Source organism: Ruditapes philippinarum, unplaced genomic scaffold (assembly GCF_026571515.1).
Source record: "Ruditapes philippinarum isolate M1 unplaced genomic scaffold, ASM2657151v2 ctg1589_1_1_1_1, whole genome shotgun sequence".
In the NCBI taxonomy this organism is placed as follows: Eukaryota; Metazoa; Mollusca; class Bivalvia; order Venerida; family Veneridae; genus Ruditapes; species Ruditapes philippinarum.
In genome coordinates this window covers 225,659-237,659 of record NW_026852705.1, presented here as the reverse complement: position 1 = coordinate 237,659, position 12,001 = coordinate 225,659, and the positions used below count along the sequence as shown (strand labels likewise).

At 33.0% G+C, this 12,001-nt stretch overlaps 1 protein-coding gene across 2 annotated transcripts; it reads right to left on the bottom strand.

Annotated features, from left to right (window-relative positions):
* Positions 1-5,089: 5,089 nt before the first annotated feature.
* LOC132721864 (toll-like receptor 2) lies at positions 5,090-11,510 on the bottom strand. 2 transcript variants are annotated; one of them, XM_060706251.1, is made up of 3 exons: positions 11,424-11,510; positions 7,704-8,339; positions 5,090-7,464 (listed from the first exon to the last, which is right to left on the bottom strand). In XM_060706251.1, exons 2-3 carry the CDS (start codon positions 8,319-8,321, stop codon positions 6,010-6,012), a joined length of 2,073 nt encoding a protein of 690 aa, XP_060562234.1. In that variant the 5' UTR covers positions 8,322-8,339; positions 11,424-11,510; the 3' UTR covers positions 5,090-6,009. The 2 variants fall into 2 exon arrangements, with proteins under 2 accessions (XP_060562234.1, XP_060562227.1); XM_060706244.1 differs by lacking the exon at positions 11,424-11,510 and having other exon boundaries at positions 7,704-8,394.
* Between the last annotated feature and the right edge of the window lie 491 nt (positions 11,511-12,001).

The following is a 12,001-nucleotide window of genomic DNA, read 5'->3' as shown; positions in this document are numbered from 1 at the left end:
TGCTACTGGCGTATAGCAGTCGAGGAGTATCAAAGAAAAATCACCGCACCACGCGATACCTGTATTAAATAGATGTTCACTCACAAACACAAATATTTGCTTACTGGTTACCATGCAGTGATATACAAGTAAACCTCCTCAAAAGAACTGTCCCATAAGAATTATTCTACTCCAGTTCGCGTAAACAACGCAAAATCAAATGAATATTTTAAATGAAAATGGTACCAATTCAAACACGCTTCACATTACTCCCCTATTAAGCAGACAGTGCAGTCGAGTGAATAATTAGTTAATAAATTAATGCATCACGGCATAAAAAGGGAATGATTGCAGTACATATGACGCCAAAAAATGAAAATAAGCAAGGCCTTCCCACTATATCTACGTATTTCCAAAACCTTTCGTATGCAGAACGTCTTTTATCTCTTTCGGTTATTCAAGCTCGTCTCGTGAAAATGTGTCTGTTTCGGATAATACTTTTTATTTCAGAATGATACACAAAAGAATAACGTATAGATTGCTTTATGAAAGAGATGCGTAATTATGTTGCTAAATTTTCATATTATGCACATATGGATCTCTTCAGCACATATGGAGCTCAAATGCAATTTTGAGCAGCGATTCCCTTCGTTTGCAGCCAAATCTCAATAAATGTTTAAATCAGGATTTGTCTGAATGTTAAGCATCGGTCTGTAGTGAAATTTCGTAAAATCTGTTTTTTGAGTCCGTTTTGTGACATTTTCGTCTTTCACATTGCATGTTTTTGACACACCAGAACCCACGACGGAAAGAATATCTCGATGAAGACTGCATAGAAATCCAAAACAAAAATGGGTAAAATAGAGGAGAGTCAGGAGGGTCGAATCACATTTCGATTTTCTTAAAAAAGGATTCAATTTATATAAATGTTTAAAAAGATGAACACTTACCCGGCGATTGACCTATTTTTTACAGTCACATCTGGTGTTATGCTTCACATCTGGTGCAGCGGAAATTCACATATAATTTTTACCGATGCTCATTTTTGAGATACATATGGGGTTCCACCCCCGTGTCTTATCTACCTGAATAAGCTCTTTTTCTGTTTATAGACACATCAGAGACACTAAAACTGTGTTACAGTAGTGCATAATATGATTGTGAAAAAGTTAATCAACTTTTACTGATTAAAAAATCTTTTTCTACAAAATAATTATACTCTTGCCCATTATGATGCTCATTCAAATATGCATTAAACAGACATAAAGTCTAAAAACTATGGCATTATACAATGTGAATGTTTAAATATGTATTGCCAAATAGAAAACAATAAATTCTTATCACTATTTTGCATCTTAACTACAAATAAGAGGCTATTCAGAGGCAGATAACTGAATTATGCTACATTTTTTCAATATATTTCAATCTCTAAGTATGTGTTGATATTCATGCCCTGAAACTAAGTCAATTTTAAGACAGAATCCTTAAAATGCTATTTATTTGAAGCTTGTATGCTATCTATGCCTGTAAATGAAACACATAACTTTCTTATATGGGAAACAGACATAGAAGCAATTTATTTGCGACATTCTATGTAAATATTTTAGCAAAATAGAAAAAAATTAGTGCCGAGCGAAGAAATTGCCGCCCCTTAACAAAGTCGAAAAGTTAACCGAAACAGCATCCTAGACTATTTAAGTATTAATATATTAGTTTTGAACCTGACAATATGCATTTGTAGTGATATACCTGCAACACCCATCAAAAGTGGCCAATGTGCTTACATCAGGTCCTGTCAAGTTATATATGAAGTCTTCAAACCTGGCATATGTATAGCCAATGTACATAAGACTTTAATAATTTTGCTTTTGATAATTATTCTTAATTTATATTTATGAAATTAAATGTTAAATAATAACATGTTGATATATTGGTTGTTTTGAAATAATTAAACTTTAGTATATAAGGTTTCATTTCATTAGCATATCAATTTGTTCTTCAAAATAAACTCTGTAAGGGTATGACTGGTGACATGACCGGGGGTCCGTACTCGACAGCGAAAGCTGCATTATGTGGCCTTACGAGCGGATGGACCCTCGTTAAGCATAGGCTATAGGTAGATAGCATCATTGATAACAACAGAAACTTTGAGTTGCAGTTTGAACATGAAGTATAATGTTTTCTATGAATGGTTTTAAAGCAATGCAACAAAAATGTATATTGATCTCCCAAATAAATCAATTAACAATAGTTTTTTTTATATATCACCAATGTCAAATAGCTTTTATATCTTTGACTCGCACGAACATGATGTTAGTGAATTTCCTCATACCTGCCTAAAATTCAGGTAACAGTCTTCTATTATATTGATAAATACTGTATCACCATGTAACGCGTGTATAACAAACAAAAAATTCCTGAATTTGGTCTTTTTGAAATTCATCCCATTTTTTCATTCCAGAGTGTGTTCTACTTTCAGTATTGAAAGAAACCATTTTTTTTTAATTTGACATGAAAAAATGCATGTAATATTACTATATTATAATATTAGTCCCTTTTGTTACTATTTGTATATTTGTTACAATTATAATAATAAAAAAACAGACTTTGATATTTTTATCATCTTATGTTACTGACTACAGTAGTGACACAAACAGAACACAGTACAGTCATGTCACATAACATTTACAAGTCTTGTAAGTCTTGTTTGTATTCAATGGAATTACTTTCCTTACCAGGTAGGCATCAGTGACAACATTTTTTTATATTAAATATCTTTCCCCTCTTTCTCATTACGGACAGTGCATAAGCTAAGTATAATTATCCAAAAAATGGTTTACAAAAAACATTCGGAAAAAATCTACAATAGTACTTAATCTGAATATAACATGACCTGTGCGTAGGAATACATTGTAATTTGGTAAGGCATCTGTAATGAGTGCATTTTTTTTGCGCGGAGCTTCTCAATTGCTGCATTGCAGCAACATTTGTACTTGTAAACCTATGTAATAAGTATGGTTTGATGAACACTAGTTCGTGCATTTTCTCATGCAGATTATCTTATGTACTAGTCAATTTATTAAAATGGCCTCCAACTCCGTAAAACATTAATTTGGCCATTTTCCGGCCATTTTTAGAATTCAGCCGGCAGTGTTGAGACAGGCAGAAAGAAAAATCCAAGTTTTTTTCTGTTGTCCCCTGCACTCCATCTTTTATGGGGGTCGTGGACACAGCAATTGGTACATGAATGGATGTCACCAAACTTTCATTTAATAAATATCTTTATCTCCATTTTAGAATCTGTTTTCAGTTTAAGGGATGAGTATTTTCAACCGCGTCGTACATTTTGTTAAAGACACAAGTCATTGTTTTCTTTGGAAAATGTGTTGTTCTCGCTGTGATATTAATAATTAAACTGCATCCCTAAGGAAATTCTAAAAGCGAATACCATGGTGGATCAAATGTAATGCAGTATGAAGTATATCATTTTGTGTTTGTGTAAACCCTGGCATGCTTTAACCCATTACCTAGCTCATATAGGGGACGTGCTTTCACGCCTTTTCAACCCACCCCTTTAAGTGAGGCATCAAATAATGCACTATAAAGGCCCCAAACTCTTGTTTTCGATTGCGAAATGTTGTTTAAAAAGGGATCACTTTTTCGGCGCCGCCACTATCAAAAATACACATCAGGGGGTACACTTTTCTGCTTGTAGCCCCCTTCAACACCAAGAAAAGTTTGGACTTGTGAGAGGCTAAAAAGGCCTCAGGTCAATCTTAAGGTAACGTGAAACCAACACTAAAAAGCCTTTGGCTCTATCTCAGTCCATTGAAAAGTTGCAGCACTGAGAAAAATATCAACGCAAAATAGTTATTTTTGGGATTTTTGAGATATCCCCTCGTTGACATGGCGTCATAGGGTAGATCATTAATAAATAAAATATGAATAAATAGTTAATACTAGTTGTTGTTTTCAATCTTTAATCCTTTTTTAAACGCAAATTGGGTCTCATATTAAGTCAAACATGTTTCTCTTCTCTACGTCAATCATTCAATAACTTATAGTTCCGTTATCCTATTATTATATTCCTATAGTAACATATGTACTAACCGCTTATAAGTGTTTATACAAAGTGATATTTACGGGTACGGTAATGCATCATTGCATTCTGTCACTGTAAATATCACTTTGTATAAACACTTATAAACGGTTAGTACATGTTACTATAGGAATAAAATGATAGGATAACGGGACTATAGGAAATTTTAGATTGAGCATGCCGTTACAAAGGCCATTGTCTAGTCAACATTTGTGCCAAGTTAAATTTAATCGGTATGGAAGCATCCTTTATAGTTTCATAACAATTTGAACTTTTCAATGAAAACGGCAATTTTTTACAATATGCTCATGCGGTTATGGGTTAAAGCATCTGCTTTCAAATGATACCAAAATCATATGTGAAGTCAACCGATTTTAAGAATTTTGTTTTCATTAAAGAATACCTTGCACGAGTAACTTCATTAAAAATGGGTGGTCATACTCGGTTAAAAGTGCTGACATACGGCTTTCATAAAATCTCGAGTAAAACTAGGAACATCTGCTATAAATGTTTAAAATGACATTTGTAATATTTATGGCAACAATGAAGTATCAAATGCAACTGTTTCGAAGTGAATGTTTAAATTAAAAAGAAATGACACGAATATAAGTGTCACCAAAGTAAGTTTTTTTCAACACCCGTGGAACTGCGGTCCAAAGTCCTAGAGGCCGTTTCTAGAGACCGTTTTGTCACATCCAAATATAATAGAGATGTTCTGTTAAGAAAAATTGAAGAAAAAAAAACACTTCAATAAAGTTCGTTCTAGACTGGCATAAAAGGCCTGTATTTTATGCATGCCAGCGCTCCTTCAAATGTACTACTGTACGAAATTGACTTTTTTTCGAAGAAAAAAAAGAGTGACTGTTTTTAAACATCCACCGTTTTCTCTCCTGATTGTTTGCTCTTTCCTAGTAAGCATTGAAAGATATACCTGAACCATTTAAAAGTTGAATTTAACGTCTGAAACAGAGCAGATTATTTCGAAGGGTTGAAATAGAAAACTGTAAAATATTTACTCTTCTGTTATATTTATTGATCATATTGCATTACATATTGACTACATATTGAGTCACCCTCGTATAAATTATCTTCTTCGCCTAGATGAAGCGATATTGGTCATAACGCTCATCTGGGAAAGTAAGAAAACACAATCTATATACACTATGTACATTTATACTTAGGTAACATACATACATTCTAGTTTGCTACACATTATATACATAATAATAATAGGACAGGAAAGGAATACATTAATATTACAAACAAACAAAAATGAAATAATAATAATGAAAACATAAGCATGCGCATTTGCAGTGCATCAAGGAGAACCCGTATACTAGCGACTCGTTCTGCCGATTGTTTTTTGTGTTTTTTTTTTTGTGTAGAAAGCTTAGTAATTCCTTCCCTAATGTAACTATAAATGAATATATTATCTATGTATATCTAAAAAAATAAAATTAAGGGTATATATTTAGGAGCAATACTCATTCCACACACAAAAATGGCAATAACTAAAGCTAATGTGAAACATCTAAAACTGTAAACCATGTCAATGACAACTGTTTTATGGACGACAATCTATTCATAAATCATATCAATTCAGAAACATAATTAAAGGGGAAAAGGTTATAAAGCACAATGATATATTTATTGAGTGTTTCAAACGTATCCTACAGTTTGTTGGTATAGCATGCAACACATATAATATTGCTTTTTTACGGACAGTCACATATAATAATGAATTGAAATAAGTAATGGTTTTCATCCTATGATCGATTCTTAAATCTTAACCAAAGTAAAAACTACATGAATTTACAAACCAGTTTTAATCTTTTGCAAAATACGTGTATCTAATTAAGACTCAAGCAGCGACAGGAAAACAGCGACAAACGATTAACCAATAAGCTGTTTGCAAGAATGCCATAGTTAGTTTATACGTTTATGTTTGCATATTCTGGTTGTCGCACTGGTTTGGGCTTATTATTAGAAATACGTTTCATAGGAAGCTCGTATCGAATTTTTGACCAAAACATTTTCTCATGCAACTTGAAAACTTTTCTGTCTTTCATTTTAGATAACCATGGCTCTTTCTTCGAAATTTCCTCTGCCACCTTATCATACAGTAAATATATGATTCGTCCTTCGTTTTGCTCTAATGTTTCAGAATGGCAAAGCTCGTACTCACACCACGTATGATTCTCATAGTTTTCACTTAGAATTATTAAAAGACGTTTGCTTTCATCAATAAGTTGTAATCTGGAATCAGCTTCTGGGCCAGGTGGACCATTTCTTTGGTAAACACTTAACTTATATCTAGGCTTCTTTTCCTCCAGTTGTTTGAACAGAACCTTTTTGACCCATTGCGTGACGTAGGGATCGTCATCATCAAACGACACATACATGTCATATGATTTGTCGGCGTTATTGTCCACTTCGTACTTATCAGATGGGTGAATACGAAATATTTTGAATATAAGCACTTTCGTCTCGTAGGGACATCGTTTAGCGGTAATCAACAATGCAATAACAACAACAAGAACGAGGGATAGTATGACAATGAGAATGACACTGTCAATTTCATTGCATTCCAAAATATCTTCATTAAGATCGGTTATTTTGTACACTTTTCCATCAAGTTTACAGCTTAGACTTTTATCGGCGTATCTAGGTGCCAGATTGATCCATTCTACCATCCAGAGCATTTCACATGAACACTCAAGATTATTTCCTTGAAACTGGGTGTTTTCGAACTTTATATTTTGCGCTCCTTTTGGGATCACTGTGAGCGAGTTGTTTCGGAAGTCAACCATAGCATTTTTCTTTCTTGCCAATTCGTCCATGACAAAGTCAGGGATTTCGGTAAGGAAATTACTAGGCATTGACAAATTTGTAACGTACTGTAAGTAAGTTACGTTCGATAGTTGATTGATTTCATTGTTTCCCAATTGCACATGGATGTCATTGTATGGACTTACTGGTAAAACTGTTGGCATAACAGTCATATTTAAATCGCCGCAGTCAACATTCAGTATGCCATCTTCTGGTCTGTCTTGGCATAGACACCCTGCAGGACAATCATTCGTTATGTTACAAACAAGTTCAGTGAGGGCCACGTCATAGAAAGCACGTTTCCCTCGTAAGTTTGGAGGATTATAACATGTTATGTCAAGATACTCGCTGTTTGACCACCTGAAAAATGACGCCCGGACACGTTTTACCAAATGATGAGTATAACAGTCGCACTTAAATGGATTTTCACGAATGTCTGGTAATAGCTCAACCAGTAATGTTTCAATTCCAGAACTTTCTACAGAAGGTGATTTGTACTGTTGTAAATACGAGTCTCGCCAGTCGGTGATTAAGTTATATCGCAGGTCTGTTGATGCCTTAAAATAAGAAAAAATAACGAATGCATAACAATGACAAAAATAATCATTGGAAACAATTAAACTGTACACTCCCTTTTACAATTTGCTGTCCTGGTTAAAAACATTATATCACAGTTGTTTATTATTTTATTTGAAATTGTGATGAAAATTGCAGTTTGTGAATTCAGTTGAGTTAAATTTGCTTGGTTTACAGAACAATCTAACACTATCCTAATGATAAAATATGTAAAATTTACCTCGTCATAAACCGTTCTGGACGTGTATGTCCAATTAGCGTCATTGGTGAATGTTGACACTTGGTTATACCTTACGTCTACAAGTCGTATAGCTTGTTTAACGTAAGCCCAGGGTTCACATGCTGTAATCTGATTGTGGTGAAGTAATACTCTATCAAGTTTTATCATACTGTAGTTAAACACTGCCAGAGGAATATGTGTAATGTTATTGTATGAGAGATCAACAGAGATCAAGTTGTTTTTGTTGATAAAGAAGTCCAATGGAAGCTCAACTAGTTCATTATGATCAATGTAGAGATGTTCCAGGCTACGCATAATAGCTAAAGCTTCCGGCTCTATCACAGAAATGTTGTTATAGCCGAGATTTAGCTCTTGAATTCTCCACAATGTGTCGAATGATTCATTCCCCACTTTAATAAATTGGTTGTTGGACATGTCCAAGAATTTGGCACCGGTGCAATTGAAGAACCAATTATTGTTGATAATGGTGTTGGAAGTACCTGTCATTTTGAAGTGTGTGCTATTCAAACACACACAAAGGCCGCCATCGATATATAAAATTACGATGAAGAAAAATGTTAATCCGGATATAATTGCCTTTTCCATTATCTTTTTCATATGTAATCGCCAATCAGTCTGAAAAAATGAACATTCAAAATAAATCTTTTCAATTCACCATTATATTGACATTAAACCTAACCTCATTTAAAACATCAAGTATATTCAAGAACACCGGCAAAATAAATTATAAGAAGAAGAAGAAGAAGAAGAACAACAACAACAACAACAAAGTTATACAAAACTTTTCATCAAATTAATATTCTTTGCCTTATAATCATTGAAGTGCTGCATTGATTTTTATGGTAACATATAGTGCTGCCTAGGTTGTGTTATAATGTAAGTGCTGCTTCTTGATTGTAATATTTAAAAAGTGCTGCAGGTTGATTGTGTTATTTAGTAAGTGCTGCCTTGATTGTGTTATTAAGTAAGTGCTGCATTGTGTTATTTAATAAGTACCGCATTGATTGTGTTATCAAGTAAGTGCTGCATTGATAATTGTCGCATTAAGTAAGTGCTGTCTTGTGTTTTTTAAGAAGTGCCGCCTTGATTGTGTTATTAAATAAGTGTTGCCCTGATTGTGTTATTAAGTAAGTGCTGTCTTGTGTTTTTAATAAGTACCGCCTTGATTGTGTTATTAAATAAGTGTTGCCCTGATTGTGTTATTTAGTAAGTATTGCCGTGATTGTAATATAAAGCAAGTGACGCCTTGATTGTGTTATTAAGTAAGTGACGCATTGAATATGTATTCTGTATACAGGACTTAATCATGCATATTGTTCAAAAGACAACTAAGCGAACCTTAATTGATCGATTTCCAATTAAATCTATATATTTCACCAATTTAATTTTAAAACTGATTCAAATGTCTTCATATCAGAAAGGAATGTTACGTCCGTCATCAGTAGTCTCCATAGAGAAGAATCAGATCCCCAGATTGCTCGTTTAAACAATGTCTTTTTTAATATAGACATAAATCTTTTAATTATTAACCATGTAAGTCATTCAAAATTAGAGACTTGACCATAAGAAGTTCACTTTTTAATCTGAATAAAATCATTCTTCATGTTAATTAAGTTGTTCGATCGTTGTTTTAACACTCAATGCTCAGTACTGAACAGGTCCAAGGGTGTATATTAGCGTTTACTTATAGCTTCCTACACAATCGATCTGAAATAAATTCTGTAAACTAAGCACGATATATAAAATTGTATAATATATTTAGCATAATTATGTAAATTCGTTTATAAAATCGTCACATTTTTTATTGGTTTGTATTTCTAGTTTAATTATATCGAAAAATTTGTTTATTTGTTTTTGATCCGATTTCAACACATTTTCTTTAGATATTCATTTGAAAACGTGGTGAACGATTTAAAAAAAATGTGGCGTAATAACATAATAAATAACATAATGGTTGAACATGTTATTATTACCAATACATTCATTTCCTAAAAGCGCTCTTGAAAGTTAAATGTAAAGATATCATTGCGAGATAAATTCTCTAAATTACCGACAAAAAGTCCGTCAACTTATCAATAATTTATTGTCTATCGATTGGTTAGTTGTTTTTGTATCCACAGTTCTTCCTGGTTCTTTAACTTGTCAAAGTGATAAAGAAAGAGTGATTTATATAGATAACGTATTCTAATTTAGCAACGGATTTATATGATAGTTTACAAGTCAAAATTAGTGTGTGTGTGTGTGTGTGTGTGTGTGTGTGTGTGTGTGTGTGTATTTGCGTTTATTTATGCTCGCCACCGGTTGCCCATATGGGCGAGTCCTCCAGAAGACTGTTAGTCATTTTAGATTTTTGGAGGATAGTGCAATTACAGATACAGAAAGATGCCCCAATTCCAGAAGCTTCTGGTTCTTTAGCGTGCCAAGTATTTAAGCACCCATACACGGGACCTCGATTTAAAGTCTCGTCCGAAAGACTGATTAGTAATTTTAGTTGGCCAGCCCGGGAATCGAACCCACAATGTCGAGATTACAAGTCTCGCGCTCTAACCGATTGAGCTATGCGGACTGGCTGTTAAAATTAGTGTATGAATGTGACTGCTAATCAATACAAGTAAATTGCTATGACGCTGTTTTTCAGTGCACAATTTAGTGTACTGATGATATTCAAGGCTCCATTGGACAAGGATTTCACATTAAATTTTATTTTGCGCCTCTTTATCAAGTTTTGTTTAAAAAAAATCACTTTTAAAAAGTTTTAATGAATATCAAAATTCTCCATAGGCAAAATGTCATTTCATGAAAAGAATGGCGAACATACTACATTACAGTAAAAACATCAGTTATGGTATATTTCTATCTTTATTATAATATAGTGTATGTGTAACAAAAATGAGCCACCCAGATTATAAATGAATTAAAGCAACAAAAAAAATTGCTATGAAATTGACAAGAATTCTGGAAACGTTTAATTAAAATGTGACCTACAAATCAAACTTACGCATAATGTTTTATTTACGATGACACGCATGCATGTGATTTGCAATACTTTTAACTGCACTCTTTTTTCTCTCGGGTTATCATTAATTATCTCTTTCCTAAATATGTAATACATTGTATACTGCAAAATCATTATTATTCGTGGGAAACTAATTATCGTGGTTTTCGTGGATAGGTCAAACCACGGATTCAAGATCCAACGAAATTTTATTTTCGTCTGCTGTAAGATTATTTTGCATCACATTATTTACATTTTACCTTTTGGAAAAATAAACAGTCAACGAATTTAGAAACCCACGGAAATGTTTTTGTGACAAAACCACGAAATTCATGCATTTTTTCCAACAAAAAAAGCGTAAGCTTACGCGTACTCTTACTGTTTACATCGGAATACAACTAAACTATATAGTTTGCACTTTGACACATACATTTCTTTTAGTTAATATATATGTACCTCGTATACACTTGAGTTTAAAAATGCATGTGCATCACCTTTGTGCCATCGCACTTAATTAATATGTTGAGATTAAGTCTGCGCGCTTTAATCACTCATTACATAACACATGCATGAAAACGTTAAAAAATTTCCCTCTGATACATCTAAATTCCTAATCTTAAATTTCTAACATGTCGCATCTAAGACACTTTAAGCATGATAATATTTAGGTAAAAATATGAATAAAGAGCAAAAATAGGTCTTACCTTGCCGGTAGTTCACGGGTGCCTGTGCATATGATTCAAGTTATCAGTTAAGGGTATTTATGTATAGGTATTAAAACTTCGGTTCGGGTATTTCCCTAAATTCTGATTGGTAGTTTAAAACATTACGTATCAGCATGTTTTAAATAGGTTATAGAATTTGAAGTGTCAAATCGATAAGAGTTTATTTATATTATGTGAGATCAGTGAATGATTATACTATAATTATATAACTGATATTGTTCCTTTATACTATTGGTTAATTAAAATTGTAAAAATAAACGTTTTGTCTTTTCGGGGTTTTTGTGGGTATATTTTGTCGTGTATATAGAATATAATTACATGTATTTTTTATTCTTTATTATGTATGTATATCTCAGACACCATTTAAATTGACATAATATATAGTCTATAAATTCTACATGCTTGCATTTTTGGTTCTTTTTATTATAAGAAATAATAAAATAAATACTTTGTATTATACTAGAAAGAACAATGGAGCACGATGTTTAAAGCCGTCTGCTAGGGCAGATTGAAAGTTATGTAAACTATGCACGTTCACAGAATACATTTTAAGCAAA